This window comes from Plecotus auritus (assembly GCF_963455305.1).
Source record: "Plecotus auritus genome assembly, chromosome: 1".
NCBI lineage: Eukaryota > Metazoa > Chordata > Mammalia > Chiroptera > Vespertilionidae > Plecotus > Plecotus auritus.
This window is the reverse complement of record NC_137770.1, coordinates 174685196-174703260: the sequence shown is the minus strand read 5'-3', so window position 1 is coordinate 174703260 and position 18065 is coordinate 174685196. Positions and strand designations below refer to the sequence as shown.

The 18065-nt window shown below is 41.4% G+C and overlaps 1 protein-coding gene across 1 annotated transcript in view; it reads left to right on the top strand.

Annotated features, from left to right (window-relative positions):
- Positions 1–18065, top strand: part of CISD2 (CDGSH iron sulfur domain 2) — a 54989-nt gene that overhangs the window by 23303 nt on the left and 13621 nt on the right. Inside the window, exon 2 of the mRNA XM_080640595.1 lies at positions 13257–13408. Within this exon, the coding sequence (XP_080496721.1) occupies positions 13306–13408 (103 nt within the window). The 5' untranslated portion in view covers positions 13257–13305. The remainder of the gene's footprint in view (positions 1–13256; positions 13409–18065) is intronic.

Below are 18065 nucleotides of genomic sequence, written 5' to 3'. Positions count from 1 at the left end.
CTGTATCTGTAGACTCCCAACAGTGGGTAGAAAACAGTACAGATATTTACTGACTAGAGGCCCAGTACATGAAAGTCATGCACGGGTAGGGTCCCTAGGCTTGACCAGCGATCAGGGCCATCTGCGGGGTGACCGGCGGGGCATTTGGGGGCCCCTGCTGGCACCCACCTTGGCTGACCTGGGGCCTGCAGGCTGGGGGCAGCTCCTGTGTTGAGCGTCTGCCCCCTGGTGGTCAGTGCGCATCATAGCGACTGGTCGTTCCACCGGTCATTCTGCCATTTGGTCAATTTGCATATTAGGCTTTTATTATATAGGATAGGCATATGTATAAGTGGACTTGTGCAGTTAAAATCCTTGTTGTTCAAGAGTCAACTATATTTGATTTTGAATGATACTTAGAGGGAAGATGATTAGAATGGGTAAAAATGAAGATAAATTTTAGGTGTGAGGAGGCAGGAAATTGACCATTATTACTAGTGTTCTCAACCTAGTAAAATAGGAAGGAGGGCTATGTGATGATTATGAGCTGGGCAAGAGAAACGTTGGTAAGTTTGGAATCACTGAAGAGGGAAACTAACCAAAGAAAATAAAAAATAAAAAAGGTAGAAGATCATGATTTCATAGGGGCTATTTTCCATGTGGTTGTATGATTTTTCCACCCCTCAGTCTTTAGAATGCTTTTGTGTATGTAATACCCATAGGATTTGTTAATAGAGGTTTCCATTGCTAATGTGTGAATATGTATATGAAATTCGTCCTTTTAGAAAATGGGGCTCTGGCTGGGTAGCTCAGTTGGTTAGAGTGTTGTCCCAATATATCAAGGTTGCAGGTTCGATTCCCGGTCAAGACACATACAAGAGTCAACCAATAGCCCAGCTTGTTTGGCTCAGTGGATAGAGCATTGGCCTGCAGACTGAAGGGTCCCGAGTTTCAGTCCTGTCAAGGGGGCATGTACCTTGGTTGCAGGCTGGATCCCTGGCCCTGGTTGGGGTGCATGCAGGAGGGAAATAATTGAGAGAAACATCAGTGTTTCTCTCATCTCTCCCCCTCCCTTCCACTCTGAAAGTCAATGGAAAAATGTCTTCGGGTGAGGATTAACAACAACAAAAAAAGAATCAATAAATGCATAAATAAGTGGAACAACAAATTGATGTTTTCTCTCTCTACCCTTGCCTCTCTCCCCCTACCTCTTTCTTTCTAAAATAAATATAAATAAATAAATGAAAATGGTACACTTTAGTACATTATATCTAAATATACTTCTGTGTGTGTAAAATCAGGAACTCTTCCTCAGAAATTAGTGTTCCCACCTCAAAAACTCAAGTGACAAAATAAAAGTTTATATGCCAAATAAGAAAGGGAGTGCAGAAAGAAATGAGGGTCATTTCAATTTAATATTCACTCAGTAGATCAGGCTCTGAGCATGGCTCATGGATAAAACTTAGATGATTTTCATATTTTGTTTTTCCCCAGGAGTCCTTAAGTCTGTAAAACTAAGGCAATGCCTGGGTTGGAGGCTGAGGCCTTGTCCACTCAGCTTCTTTAGCACTTTCCCTTCACCTCTTGTCTGCACTCCAACGCAGGATGCCTCAGAAGGTTCTGTGGATATCCCTAGTGTTCAGAACACCAAAAAACCAACGGTCTAGTGCAGGGGTGGGCAAACTTTTTGACTCGAGGGCCACAATGGGTTCTTAAACTGGACCGGAGGGCCGGAACAAAAGCATGGATGGAGTATTTGTGTGAACTAATATAAATTCAAAGTAAAGGAGCGGAGGGGAGAGCAAGAGAACCCTCCGCTCTTTCGGCTCTGCGGGCCGGATAGAACAGCCGAACGGGCCGGATCCTGCCCGCGGGCCGTAGTTTGCCCACGGCTGGTCTAGTGCATATTATTACAGAAGTCTCATAAGAGTAATAGTCATGTGTAAAACAATCTGAAATATGTTACGGACAAATATAAAGAGAGGCACTCAGAGAATCTGGCCTAACAGCAGACATGTGGTAAAGACATAAGAATATCAATTGCCTGACATCCCAGTATATAAGCCAGCAATGTCAGACATCCCCCAAAGGGTCCTTAGTGCTGCCACGGATGTGGGAGAAGCTCCCACCACTGCCACTGCGCTCGCCAGTCGTGAGCCCCAATTCTGGCTGAGCAGCACTCCCCCTGTGGGAGCGCACTGACCACCATGGGGCAGCTTCTTTGTTGAGCATCTGCCTGGTGGTGGTCAGTGTACGTCTCAGCAACCGGTTGTTCTGCTGTTCAGTCGATTTACATATTAGGGTTTTATTGTATAGGATTTTAGAAGATACTCATTATATTTGTATAACCACTCTGAGTTAAACTAAAGTTATTAATATTTCATTCCATTGAAGGCCTACAAGGTGACGGGCATGTCATGTAAATAGGAAGCAGAATCAGAAAGGTTAAATGACTTGTCCAAGTTGATAAGACCACTAATTAAAGTCCTATGATTCTAATGTCGTCATTCTTTTCATTACACTATGATGTCTCTCATTAACTCATATTTGGTCTATTACTGTAAATTCTTATGGGTTTCTTTGCCTCTTCTCTGGTTTATGTTGCATATCACTATCAGACTAAACACAGCTTTTATTAAAAGGTATCACAATAAAGAAATTTCCAGTGCTCTCCGATTGTATAGAGAAAAATCAAAACTTCATCTATGCTTTGGCCCATTAAACATACCTTGAAATTTCTTGAGATAATGCCATTGATATGAGAGAGACACATCCATTGGTTGCCTCTTGCACACGCCCCAACTGGGACTGGGGATTGAACCTGTATCCCAGGTAGGTGCTGTTTATTGGGAATCGAATACAAGACCCCTCAGTGTGCAGGCCAACGCTTTAAACACTGAGCAACACCAACCAGTGCAATGCTTTTGCTTTTAACAGTATTTCCCTTATTTGAGTTACAAATGCCTAAGAGTTACTGCAGGGGACCTGGACATTTATTATATATAAATAATATATATGTAAAATATGCAAATGCATTATTATATTTATTACATATTTATAGCTTATAGAGTAAATATATATATAACTACTACCTGTATGTTTTGATGGAGAGGGGGCAAGGAGCATCCAGTAAAATTTCTGACATTGAAAATGAGTCCTCACCCTGCTGGAGTGGCTCAGTTGATTGAGTGTCATCCTGTGGACCCAAAGTTTGCAGGTTAAATTCCTGATCAGGGCACATACCTGGGTTGTGGGTTTGATCCCTGATCAGGGCGAGTAGGAGAGGCAACCGATTGATGTTTCTCTCTCTCTCTCTCTTTTTTTTTTTTTTAAATATATTTATTGATATTTCACAGAGAGGAAGGGAGAGGGATAGAGAGCCAGAAACATCGATGAGAGAGAAACATCGATCAGCTGCCTCCTGCACACCCCCCACTGGGGATGTGCCCGCAACCAAGGTACATGCCCCTGACCGGAATCGAACCCGGGACCCTTCAGTCCACAAGCCGACGCTCTATCCACTGAGCCAAACCGGTTTCGGCTCTCTCTCTCTTTTTTTTTTTTAATCTTTATTGTTCAGACTATTACAGATGTTCCTCTTTTCCCCCCCATAGCTCCCCTCCACCCGATTCTCCCCCACCAACCCCATGCCCTTACCCTCAGCCACTGTCCTCATCCATAGGTGTAAGATTTTTTACCAGTCTCTTCCCGCACCCTTCACACTTCCTTCCCCCCAAGAATTGTCAGTCCACTCCCTTTCTATGCCCCTGATTCTATTATATTCACCAGTTTATTCTGTTCATCAGATTTTATGATCCACTTTGTTGATAATGTATTTGTTGTCACTTTGTTGTTCATAACTTTTATCTTTACCTTTTTCTTCTTCCTCCTCCTCTTAAAGAATACCCTTCAGCATTTCATATAATCCTGGTTTGGTGGTGATGAACTCCTTTAGCTTTTTCTTATCTGTGAAGCTCTTTATCTGACCTTCAATTCTAAATGATAGCTTTGCTGGGTAGAGTAATCTTGGTTGTAGGTTCTTGCTGTTCATCATTCTGAATATTTCTTGCAACTCCCTTCTGGCCTGCATAGTTTCTGTTGAGAAATCAGCTGATATTCGTATGGGTACTCCCTTGTAGGTAACTAACTGTTTTTCTCTTGCTGCTTTCAAGATTCTCTCTTTGTCTTTTGCCCTAGGCATTTTAATTATGATGTGTCTTGGTGTGATCCTCTTTGGATTCCTCTTGTTTGGGGTTCTCTGTGCTTCCTGGACTTGTAAGTCTATTTCAGCCTTGGGCAAACTACGGCCTGCGGGCCGGATCTGGCTGTTCTATCAGGTTCTCTTGCTCTCCCCTCCGCTCCTTTACTTTGAATTTATATTAGTTCACACAAACACTCCATCCATGCTTTTGTTCCGGCCCTCCGGTCCAGTTTAAGAACCCATTGTGGCCCTCAAGTCAAAAAGTTTGCCCACCCCTGGTCTATTTCCTTCACCAGGTAGGGAAAGTTTTCTGTCATGATTTCTTCTAATAGGTTTTCAATATTTTGCTCTCTTCTTCTGGCACCCCCATAATTCGGATGTTGGTACGCTTGAAGTTGTCCCAGAGGCTCCTTACACTATCTTCATATTTTTGGATTCTTTTTTCTTTTTGTTTTTCTGGTTGGTTGTTTTTTGCTTCTTTGTATTTCAAATCTTTGGCTTGATTCTTGGGGTCCTCTAGTCAACTGTTGAATTTCTGTATATTATTCTTTATTTCAGACAGTGTATGCTTAACTTCTGACTGGTCCTTTTCCATTTTTTTGGCATTCTCATTAAGATCCTTTAAGGCAGGGGTCCTCAAACTACAGCCCACGGGCCACATGCGGCCCGCCGAGGACATTTATCCGGCCCGCCGGGTGCCGCTGCCTGTCCTGCTTAGCAGCCGACTCGTCCCGGGCCCGCAGTGCACATAGGAATTTGTTCATAGATTTTTTTTAAACTATAGTCCGGCCCTCCAACGGTCTGAGGGACAGTGAACTGGCCCCCTGTTTAAAAAGTTTAAGGACCCCTGCTTTAAGATCTAAGTTCCTCGGAGGTCTCACTAAGTTTCTCGGAGGTTTCTAGAAGATTCTTGGGTAACCTTATAACTGTGGTTTTGAACTCTATATCCAGTAGTTTGCTTTCCTCCATTTCTTTAATTTGTGACCTGTTTCTTTGTCTCCGCATTTTGGCTGCTTCCTTGTATTGATGGAGTGGCTTTGTGTGGTAGGTGACCTATAGGGCCCAGTGGCTCAGCCTCCCCAATCACCTGAGGTGGACACTCTTGGTGCACCCCTTTGTGGGCTGGGTGCACAGTCTTGTTGTAGTTAAGCCTTGATTGCTGTTGGTACACTGGGAGGAATTGACCTCCAGGCCAATTGGCTGTGAGGACCAGTTGTGTCTATAATGGAAGAACTGCTGTGCTGGAGACACCCTTATGTGTCAGGATTTGCTTCACTGGGGCTTTGGTGCTCACTAAGTCTGCCTCTTGAGTGTGTCACTTATGGATGTAAGGAGTTGAAATCTGGTATCATCTCACACTGACCACTAGGTATACTGGCTCCTGGATCTCCAAGGAGGTGCAAGTCAGCTACTGCCTGCGGCCACCCAGCAGGAGCTATAGCGAGATCTGCAGATTTCTCCTCTTTTTGGGGGGTTTGGAAGTTTTGGAGCTGTCTGACCCAGCTGCAGTTTGTTAGGTTAAACTGCGAAAAGGCAGGCCATTCATATGCAAAAGCTGCTGCGTACAGTTTGGGTGGGTTTGTAAATTGGGTGGGGCGGGATCTCAGGGAATCACCAGGGTGTAGCAAGCAGCAATGGCTGCCAGTCAGTGGTCTCTGTGTCTCCGCTTTCCCGCACCCCAGCGCAGTAAATAATGATTCCCAAGAGAACCTCTGCGAGAAAGCCACCCTCACTTTCCGACCTGATGCCAGATAGTCCAGTTTCTCCCCGTAGTAGTCTGGGTCCCCAGAGTCTCGCCAGAAACTGGAGTTCAGAGCAGTCGGGAGCTTGTAAATCCGTCCCGATTGAAAAAAACAGCGCACCTAGTCATCAGCCCGATTCACGCGCCTCTGTACCTCTGCTTTTCCGCACCTCTGCACGTCCTACCAGGTCTTAATATGCCTTTTTTCTTTCCTTCTAGTTGTAGAATTTCTACTCAGCCAGCTTTCCCATGGTTCTGGGTGATAGTCGTTTTGTCTTTTAGTTGTATTTTTGGTGTGGTTGTGAGAGGCAGCACATACAGGTGTGGACCTTATGCCACCATCTTGGTTTTCTCCGATGTTTCTCTCTTATATCAATGTTTCTCTCTCTCCCTCTTCCTCTCTAAAAACAATTAAAACTTGTCCTTGGGTGAGGATTAAAAATCCTAATATATAAAAAGCTAGGGGCTGTCACAACCAAATGACCAAACAGCGGTGGGGGGGGGGGCGGTCCACAGCGGGGGCGGGGCTGCGGCAGAGTCCTCTCCGCATGCCTGCGCCAGGGGTCTGGTTCAAGTCCTGAATTGTGAGAGTGTGAGTGAGAATGACATTGGCTAAGGTACCAGCAGGCGGTTAGTGGGGGTGGAGTCAATCTTGGATGAGCAGGGAGGTGAGGCTGAGCAGAGGGCAGAGCCTTGGCCAGGAGGCCTGTGGTCTGGGTAAGGAAGCCGCTTCTCCGTGCACCTGCGCCAGGGGTCTGGTTCAAGTCCCAGATTGTGAGAGGGTGAGTGAGTATGACATATGCTAAGGGATCGGCAGGGGCTTAGTGCGGGTGGAGTTAATCTTGGATGAGCAGGGAGGTGAGGCTGAGCAGAGAGCAGAGCTCTGGCCATGAGGCCTGTGGTCTAGGTAAGGCAACCATAGGAGGGATTAGTCCTGGGGATGACACAGGACTTTAGCATTATAGAAGGAACAACTTCAGCCATCGAAGATCAAACTGTACACCCCAAATGCTTTTTCTTGGATGTTCCAGGTGGTAGTGGAAAAACATATCTTTATAAAGTTTTAATACGTTATAGTAGAGGTCATGGTGGTACTGTTTTACCCACAGCATCTACAGGAATTGCTGCAAATTTACTTCTCAGTGGAAGAACCTTTCATTCCCAATATAAATTACTAATTCCATTAAATGAAACTTCAATTTCTAGACTCGATATAAAGAGTGAAGTTTTTAAAACCATTAAAAAGGCCCTGCCGAAACCAGTTTGGCTCAGTGGATAGAGCGTCGGCTTGTGGACTGAAGGGTCCCGGGTTCGATTTCAGTCAAGGGCATGTACCTTGGTTGCGGGCACATCCCCAGTGGGAGGTGTGCAGGAGGCAGCTGATCGATGTTTCTCTCTCATCGATGTTCCTAGCTCTCTATCCCTCTCCCTTCCTCTCTGTGAAATATCAATAAAATATATTAAAAAAAAAAAAAAAAGGCCCAACTTCTCATTATTGATGAATGCACCATGGCATCCAGTCATGCTATAAACGCCATAGATGGATTACTAAGACAAATTATGAATTTGAATGTTGCATTTGGTGGGAAAGTTCTCCTTCATGGAGGGAATTTTTGACAATGTTTCAGTATTGCGCTGCATGCTATGCGATCAGCCATAGTACAAACGAGTTTAAAGTACTGTAGTGTTTGGGGATATTTCAGAAAGTTGTCTCTTAAAACAAATATCAGAGGAGAAACCAAGATGGCGGCATAGGTAAACATCTGAACTTGCGGCCTCACACAACCACTTCAAAACTACAACTAAAAGACAAAATGGACATCATCCAGAACCACAGGAAAGCTGGCTGAGTGGAAATTCTAAAACTAGAAGGAAAGAGAAAAGCTCACTGAGATTCACAGGAGCTGCGGAAGGCAGAGGTATGGAGGCGTGCGCGCAGAGAGGGCTGGCAACTGAGTACACGGCTGGCTTTCTCAATCGGGAGGGAGACAAAAACTCCCCACTGCTCTGAACACCAGTTCCGGGCAAGACTCTGGGGACCCAGACTCATACGTGGAGAATTTGGACTGTCTGCCAGCGGGCGGAACTCGAGGGTGGCTTTCTCTCAGAGGTGATTGCAGCGATTACCAAGGGACACTGAGACCCAGGGGCCTCTTAGGGCAGGGTTGACAGGAAGCCATTGCTGTTTGGTCTGCCCTGAGACTCTGCCCCATCCAAGCTGTGCGCTGAGGCTTTTGCATATGAATGGCCTGGTCCTTTGAAATGTAAACTTACCTATCAAACTGAAGCTGAGTCAGTGAGACCCAGAATATCCAAAAGAAGGCCCATGACCCCACAGCAGCTTGCATTGCTTCACAGCTGGGCCTCATCTGGGCACCTCCAAAACCCAAACAAAGAAGAGGAATCTGCAGATCTCTCCATAGCTCCTGCTGGGTGGCCTCATGCAGAGGTTAAATTAGCACCTCCTTAGAGATCCAAGAGCCAGTGTACCCAGGGGTCAGAGTAGGACCATCCAGATTACAACTCCTCAGATCCATAAGGGACACACTCAGGGGGCAGACTCAGTGAACACCAAAGCCCCACTGAAGCAAGTCTTGTCTCATAAGGGTGTCTCCAGCACAGAAGTTCTCCCATCATAGACACAGCTGATCCTCACAGCCAATTGGCTTGGAGGTCAATTCCTCCCAGTGATACCAACAGCAATCAAGACTTAACTACAACAAGATTGTGCACACAGTCCACAAAGGGGTGCACCAAGAGTGTCCACCTCAGGTAACTGGGAAGGCCGAGCCACTGGGCCCTACAGGACACCTAGCACACAAAGCCACTCCATCAACACAAGGAAGCAGCCAAAATGCGGAGACAAAGAAACATGTCACAAATGAAAGAAATGGAGGAAAGCAAACTACTGGATATAGAGTTCAAAACCACGATTTTGGGGTTTTTCAAGAATTTTCTAGAAAAGGGCAATAAATTTAGTGAGACCCTCAAGGATATGAAAAAGGACCAACTAGAAATTAAGCATACACTGTCTGAAATAAAAAATAATATACAGAGATCCAACAGCAGACTAGAGGATCACAAGAATCAAGTCAAAGATTTGAAATACAAAGAAGCAAAAAACAACCATTCGGTAAAGCAAAAAGAAAAAAGAATCCAAAATTATGAAGATAGTGTAAGGAGCCTCTGGGACAACTTCAAGCGTACCAACATCCGAATTATGGGGGTGCCAGAAGAAGAGAGAGGGCAAGATACTAAAACCTATTTGAAGAAATAATGACAGAAAACTTCCCCCACCTGGTGAAAGAAATAGACTTACACGTCCAGGAAGCACAGAGAACCCCAAACAAAAGGAATCCAAAGAGGACCACACCAAGACACATCATAATTAAAATGCTAAGAACAAAAGACAAAGAGAATATTAAAAGTGAGAGAAAAACAGTTTGTTACCTACAAGGGAGCACCCATACGACTGTCAGCTGATTTCTCAACAGAAACTATGCAGACCAGAAGGGAGTGGCAAGAAATATTCAAAGTGATGAATAGCAAGAACCTAAAACAGGGGTGGGCAAACTTTTTGACTCGTGGGCCACAATGGGTTCTTAAACTGGACCGGAGGGCCAGAACAAAGGCATGGATGGAGTGTTTGTGTGAACTAATATAAATTCAAAGTAAAGGAGCGGAGGGGAGAGCAAGAGAACCGGATAGAACAGCCGGATCCGGCCCACGGGCCGTAGTTTGCCCATGGCTAACCTAAAACCTAGATTACTCTACCCAGCAAAGCTATCATTCAGAATTGAAGGTCAGATAAAGAGCTTCACAGATAAGAAAAAGCTAAAGGAGTTCACCGCCAAACCAGTATTATATGAAATGCTGAAAGGTATTCTCTAAGAAGAGGAAGAAGAAAAAGGTAAAGATAAAAATTATGAACAAATACATATCTATCAACAAGTGAATCTAAAAATCAAGTGAATAAAAAATCTGATGAACAGAATAAACTGGTGAATATAACAGAATCAGGGGCATAGAAAGGGAGTGGACTGACAATTCTCGGGGGAAAGGGGTGTGGGGGGTGCGGGAAGAGACTGGACAAAAATTGTACACCTATGGATGAGGACAGTGTGTGGGGGGTAAGGGCAGAGGGTGGGGTGGGAACCGGGTGGAGGGGAACTATGGGGGGAAAAAAGAGGAACAACTGTAATCTAAACAATAAAGATTTAGTAAAAAATAATAAAAAGAAAAAGAATAAAGGAAATATTATATCAGAGGTCCTGCTTATAGTGAATGGTTAGTAAAACCTTGAGATGGCAAACTTGATAGTTTTCATTTAGGAATGGATATTATTAAAATCCCCTGTGAAATGATTTGTAACAGATCTATTATTAAAGCTACCTTTGGAAATAGTATATCTATAGATAATATTAAAAATATATCTAAACATGTGATTCTTTGTCCAAAAAATGAGCACATTCAAAAATTAAATGAAAAAATTTTGGGTATACTCGATGGAGATTTTCACACCTATTTGAGTGATAATTCCATTGATTCAACAGATGATGCATAGTTTCTGTTGAGAAATCAGCTGACAGAAATTTTCCCATCGAATTTCTTTTTTTTTTTTTATAATATATTTTATTGATATTTTACAGAGAGGAAGGGAGAGGGATAGAGAGCTAGAAACATCGATGAGAGAGAAACATCGATCAGCTGCCTCCTGCACACCTCCCACTGAGGATGTGCCCGCAACTAAGGTACATGCCCTTGACCGGAATCGAACCCGGGACCTTCAGTCCGCAGGCCGACGCTCTATCCACTGAGCCAAACCGGTTTCGGCTCGAATTTCTTAATATGTATTACTCCTTCGGGAATGCCGTGTCATAAATTAAAATTGAAAGTGGGTGCAATCATCATGCTACTGAGAAATCTCAATAGTAAATGGGGTCTTTGTAATGGTACTAGATTTATTATCAAAAGATTGTGACCTCACATTATCAAAGCTGAAGTATTAACAGGATCTGCAGAGGGAGAGGTTGTTCTGATTCCAAGAATTGATTTGTCCCCATCTGACACTGGCCTCCCATTTAAATTAATTCAAAGACAGTTTCCCGTGATGCCAGTATTTGTGATGACTATTAATAAATCACAAGGACAAACTCTAGACAGAGTAGGAATATTTCTACCTGAACCCGTTTTTGCACATGGTCAGTTATATGTTGCTATCTCTCGAGTTCGAAGAATGTGTGATGCTAAAGTTGTAAATACTTCATCCCAAGGGAAATTAGTCAAGCACTCTGAAAATGTTTTCACTCTTATGTGGTATACAGGGAGATATTAGAATAAGTTTAATTAACTTATCAGTCATTGTATCAATGTTGTTTTTACATCATGTTTTCATATGTCTTTGTTTTTATATTATGTTGTGATTGTTTATTAATAAATTTATATATTATTTTCATATACATTTTACTTATTTTCTTTCATCTCTGACACTTCTATTATAGAGAAAGGGCAAATAGCAATATTAAAATATTTCCTCTAATTAATTCCCTTTTAATGTTCACGAAGTTCGTGCACTGGGCCACAGTTCTATATATATTGATCTGGATAGTGGTCACATCACATTGCATATTTGGCACTTGAGCATTATGTCATCTCTCTTAACTGAAGTATATACATTTTAATTCCTTTAAAGAAAAACTCCTTAGAAGCCTTATGAATCTTATTCAACACAGCTTTTGTCCTTGCCAAAATCACAAAGCCTCTAAGAGACAAATATTTAATGGCATTCTCCAAGCTTTTCTTACCCTAATGTGCCTCACTCCCAACCCATATCTATCTCAACCATCTCCTCAATGGTGTCTCTATGTCTGAGCAGAGATTAAAGGTAACTGCCAACAAAATAGAGGATAAGAATGTTTGAGATCATTATATTCAGGATAAGCTCTAGGGTCCTTCCTTCTTCCACCAAACCAAAGTAAGCTCCCAAAAGGAAATTGAAAGGAAATCCTAATGTCAACACCAACCTTTTAATCATCACTTTGTATATCACTTTTATATTGCTCACTCTCATGAACGTGAACCTGTATCTAAATATCTTAATAGAATTTCCATTGTAATTGTACTTTGACAGTTTTGAATAGGGTGAAATGACAGATAATAAATTTACCTAGATTCCAATTAACACTTTTACTGATGGTTATTTAGTCCATGACAATCACAAATTTAAATTTAAACAATCCAGTGAAAAGCTGCTTTAAAAAGATTCCTTCCCTTTCTCACTTTAAAATGTAAGTACCAAGAAAAAAAAAAATGAACCGTAATTATTACAGCTAGCTGTATATTAAGTCCTACAAAATGAAAACTGGACCATGCGCAGTTTTTGGTTCTGTACGTTGTTGGCAAGTGAAGTTCAGAACTGGTATGAGGCACTGAATTAAGATACGGGATAGACAACACTTAGTCAGCAAGCACATTATTTCGGATATTTTACATCAAAACATGAAACAAAGTCACGTCAAGGAAGGTGTTTCAAGAGAGTGAAAGCTGTCTCCTTACGCCCCTCAATTTTTAAAAAAAATGTTAATAAAAATAACTAAAATTGAAAGATCTTCACGGATACTTCAGATGGTAGCAGAAACCCTGCAACAAAATATAAAAGAAACCCTAAGGCTTTATGTTCTTTTATCACGTTCCCAGTTTTAGTTACCCGAACAAAGAACTGATCTGCAGAGGGAACTGACAATATGTAAGGAAGGGCCATCGCGGGTCTTGTCTAAGTGGAAAAAACCTCCGGGCCTCGGAGAGGAGCTGCCACAAATTAAGGAGGGGCAGAGCTGTACTAGTAAGCATTTCAGTTGAGGTAGAACATGCTGCTTTTTAAAAAACCGGGCGTGTAGGGGTGAGGGAGCAGAATCAGGCACCGCGGAGGTGGAGGTCCTCTTAGGTGAGGATGCATTCCTAGAGCACCAACCTTTTCATGAAGAAGAGGCCGGGAGGAGGGTGGCAGAAGTAAAGAGCCGTCGGGGGAACCACTTTTGAAAGGCACTTTCAGATTACAAAGCACTCTCACAGGCTTATCTCCTCCACACAAGATCCTTTCTGCTGACCTCCAGCGTCTACAGACGTAAAAGGCCCCGCGCGAAGGCCCGCTTCAAAGTCCGGACCCAGAAGGGCCCACTACTGACCCGTTTCGCGGCTCCGAGCCCGCGGCCGCGCACGTCACTCGCCCGCTGCCAATCGGCGCCGGGCAGCTCACCTCCTCCCGGGTCCGCAGCCCCGCCCACCGCCGGGGCGCGGACTGCGAGCGCCCGCCGACCGCCTCTGCTCTTGGCGCAGGCGCTGCTGGGGCTCAGGGCTCGGGGAGGAGCGGACGCCGCCGGTGAGGATGGTGCTGGAGAGCGTGGCCCGCATCGTGAAGGTGCAGCTCCCCGCGTATCTGAAGCGACTCCCAGTCCCCGAGAGCATTACCGGGTTCGCCCGGCTCACAGGTAATCCCCATCCTGAACCCCTACCCATCCTCGTGAGCTCCCCCAGGAGGGGGCGGGGTGGGGGTGGGGCGTCTAAAAATCCTCGGGCCAAGGGGCGGGGCGGAGCTCGGCGAGTGGCGCGTAACCCCGTGACCCTGTGGCGCGTCGGCGCAGCCACCGAGGGTCGCGTGTGCTGCTTTCTCGGACGGGGCGGCTAGGCTCGGGGTGTTTGTCCTCGTCTCTGTCTCCGGTGCCCTTTCGTGGGGAGACCGGTTTTTTCCAGAGAAGTGGTGAGCTGGGATCTAGCTCATCTTACCATCGCTCTCTGCGGTCTGCTTGTTTTTTATCCCAGCCGCCGTGTGTCAGGCAGCGTGTTTGTGTGTGTGTGTGTGTGTGTGTGTGTGTGTGTGTGAATATGTTAGCGAGAGACACAGACATACACCATATGTATAATGCAGCTTTATTTAGTAAAAAGTTAGAAATAGTCTCATTCCCATAGGGAGAGATGACCTATCATGGGGGCATTTGAGGTCGCCTCTGTTACTATGGGTCTGGAGGCAGTTGTGATAACAAGTTGGAGGAAAGATATATTAGCCAAAAAGGCTTCCAAAGCTAGTACGGTGGTCCAGATTTTAGAAAATGAAATTTATTATATATATGTAACATTATGTACTTACAAATAAATAAGTAAGCCCACAACGCAGATTTCAAATCTAAAGGATGAAAATTTCCAGAATGCAGGCAACACTTGGGGAATTTTGTTGAGTTCTGAGCATTACTTTGAGTGGGGTATTTGTAAACCAGACTGATTGATTAGGATGTTTAAGGGGGAAAGCCACATTGATTCGGCCAACATTGAACTCCTGTTGAGTATCGGGATGTTAAGCATGTATAATTTGAGGTAAATAGGCTTGCTTACCTTGGAGCAGTCTGGAGATCTATGTTAACTGACTTAAAATACAGCATTTGGAAGCCTGACTGGAAGATTTATTTTGAGTAGACCAAAAGACAACTAGGACTAAATTAGTGAAAATTAGTTGGAGATGATTTTAGCTCCACTACAAGGAAGTTAAAAAAATTGTTTTTTAGTTAAGGAAAACTTTCCCCAAACAAGTGATTTGGGAGATTAAAATTATAATAAAACATAAAAAGCAAAATCTGGTGGGCAGATAGATTTATATGGGAAAACTAGATGACTGTTACAAATCTAGAGATTCTTTGAGTTATGGACAGAGTTGCTCTGTACATAAATGGTTGTGAGATATTAACATTTTAGATGTTAAAGGGTTTGGTAGAAAGCTTGTAATTGATTTAATAGAAACTCTGGTAACCGAATAATAAATATTAAACAGCTGAACATCAGAAGCCACATAAAAGTAACATAAAATGAAAAAACTGTTTCAAATCAAGTGTTTATAAACATCAAAGTCTTCTTTTGGTCCAAACAGTTTACTAGTATCTTGATAGAATTGCAGCAATTACGTAAATTCGTGTTTTTTCCCCCTTTATCATTTCTTTTACTTAAGCACTTTATTTTTATGTATTCCTCATCTTGTTCTAACTATTCTTATTTTAGATTAACATCACGGTAGGCCTAACCATTCCCCTGCAGCTGGAAATTTTGAATGTTTATATAAATATATGATCTTTTCATAATGCTCAGTGGTAAGTAGCCCTGTACCAATACTAATTGTGTTTTTTTTTTTTTCTTCTCTTTTGAATTATACCTTGGGTATAATAATACCAGGTCAAAAGGATGTTACATTTTGTGACATTTGTTCCCAGTTACCAACTTACTTTTTTAATAATTTGCTGAATTTTTAACAGTCAAGAAAAAAAAATGCCCTTACTCCCACCCCAATCCTGAATTATGTGTGTTAATTCTGATGATGGATGGTTTTATATTAGTTTCCCTTTTCTGTCAGTAGAGTGTAGTTGAAGCATATTAGGACGTATGATATTTGATTTATTGACTAGAAGATTTTACAAGTGTGATGTGTTTTTTTTAAGGATCCCTCTTGTCAACAAATATTTAATTGCTATTCGAGGCATTAAGAAAACTCAAACCTAAGTCCTTAAATCAATAATATATAGTAACTTCCTCTTTAAAGTTTTTAAATATTTAATTCGAGGACTGATTCTCAGAAACAATGACAACTCTGGTAAATATCTTAATAGTACATATTTAAGTCCCATTACAGTGTGTCTAGTTGTTATTGTATTGCTTATTTGTTTAGGAAACATAAACGTTTTTAATAGCTGCTTTATGAAAAAAAAATGAGATAGTCTGTTTCACTCTGGACAATGACACTGTAGCAGTCGTAGACTTTGTTTTGAAGTGCTATGGAGGAAAAGCAGTTTCCACTCTGAGTCTGCCCTTAAGAATAGATTGTAATAGCTAGTGATATTTGGCTCCCTTGAATGAGCTACTTAGAGAATCAGACTTTATTGAAATAAAAGTCTGAAAGATAACTTTTCAGCAATTGTGTAAATGTCTAGGAGACCAAAAGTATTTTCATTTTCTAGCTACGACAATTAAGGCACAATAAAGTTACAGTTCACGTTGTTGCCTGATTTTCCTTCCCTATTTAGATACAGTGGTTAAAAAAAAAATTGACTCTCATGATGACTTTGCATTCTTAGTAAACACTGGGAGATCCTTAATTACCCATTATCGTATAGTATTTACGGACAATCCTTATCTACCAGAGACGACTTACCTATTTTAGTTTAGGTCACATTTTTAAGACTGAGGCTTTTAAGATAAATTTGTATGATTTTGCCCTTTGGAAGTATAGTGTATCCTAATACTTTGACCTTTAAAAAGCTTTCCCTGTCATATAAACTTTTAAAATAGAACAACGAAAAATATCTTCCCATTCTAAAGTCAGAAAATTTACTTCTAGATCTAAAAGCTAGCTCTTAAACTTTGAATATAGTAGTTCTTTCCCACTTGAACTAGTTTGCTTTGAAATGAAATGGTTTTGATCCTAAAGGCAACTTTTTTCCCAGTGAAACAGCTTTAAGGGCATTAGCTCTGTTTATCTAGAAAGGGCCAATTTTGAACAGAGAATTTAGAAGTGGAACAGAGTTAATAACATATTTCCACAAGAAGACATACAACCATGTTCATAGCAGCTTTATTTATAATAGTCCCAAACTGGGGGCAATCTAAGTATCTACCAACAGGAGAGTGGATAAACAAATTATGGTATATTCAGAGTGAAATACTGGTTAACAATGAAAAGGAATGAATTACTGATCCCCTGATGAATCTCAAAAACTATAATGAGTGAAAAAAGCACTTAAGCACTTTATTTTTATGTATTCCTCATCTTGTTCTAACTATTCTTATTTTAGATTAGAATAGTTATAGAAATAGTTGGTTATAGAAATCAGTTGTGAAAGATAGACTAGAAAGGGGCAGGAGAATGCTTTCTGGGGTGATAGAAATATTTTACACATTTTCAGTGGAGGCTACAGGGTTGTATTTAATTGTCACAACCCAGAGCTAAACACCTGTCAGTTTATTGTATGTAAATTGTACCTTTTTTTTTTTTTAAAGAAATGAACCAAAAGTGAGTTTTCTCAATAGGAAGGTATAATAAAACATTAAGTTCAAACAAAAGAGTTGCATTTAATTAATAAGTAAATAATAAAAGTTATTTCTGAAATATTGAAGAATTTTATTTTAGAAAACTTTTTTTGAGAACTCAGGAAAATATTTACATAGTTACTATAAGTTGTAAATGTTTTTCCCCCTCTTTCTAATTAGACCAACTATAGTTAAAAGTCAGTTTATTTTTTTATTTTTTTAAAAATATATTTTATTGATATTTTACAGAGAGGAAAGGAGAGGGATAGAGAGCTAGAAACATCGATGAGAGAGAAACATCAATCAGCTGCCTCCTGCACACCTCCCACTGGGGATGTGCCCGCAACCAAGGTACATGCCCTTGACCGAAATCGAACCCGGGACCCTTCAGTCCGCAGGCCGACGCTCTATCCACTAAGCCAAACCGGTTCGGCAGTTAAAAGTCAGTTTAATTAAAGATTATATTATATTAGCCTTTGTAGAGAACAATTTCGATCTCATTGAAACATTTTCTTCCATATAACTATTTTGCAATTTAAAATTTCTCAAGTCATCAGGTATTTATTGAGTACTTACTATGGGCCAGGTAGTGTTCTTAAAACAGTGACGCTGTTCTGTTCATAATAGTGAATGGAAAAAAAAGATTTAAAGCTTGATTTATTTTATTTTATTTTTATTTTATTTTATTTTATTTTATTTTATTTATTTTATTTTATTTTATTTTATTTTATTTTTTTTATTTTTTTTATTTTATTTGCCCTTAAGTCTTGAATAGTCTGTATTCGGTTTGAAGGTGTATGGTAAAGCCACCCATTGAAAATATTTTACGTTTATCTTTCTGAAGTTCAGAAATAGAAGTGATTTGTGTATCTTACCTGTAAATGATACGTAAGAAAATGATATAAAATTATCAGCAACCAAATTGCAATATTATTTTTATGGTATCATATGCAACCTTTTGAAAGGGCAAAAAAAACCCTAGTTTCTTAGAATATAGTTCTTCATTAAGACCCATGTGTGTCTCTCTATATATACTTTTAGAAATGTTTTTGTCATTCAATTTGTTTATATATCTTGATCAAG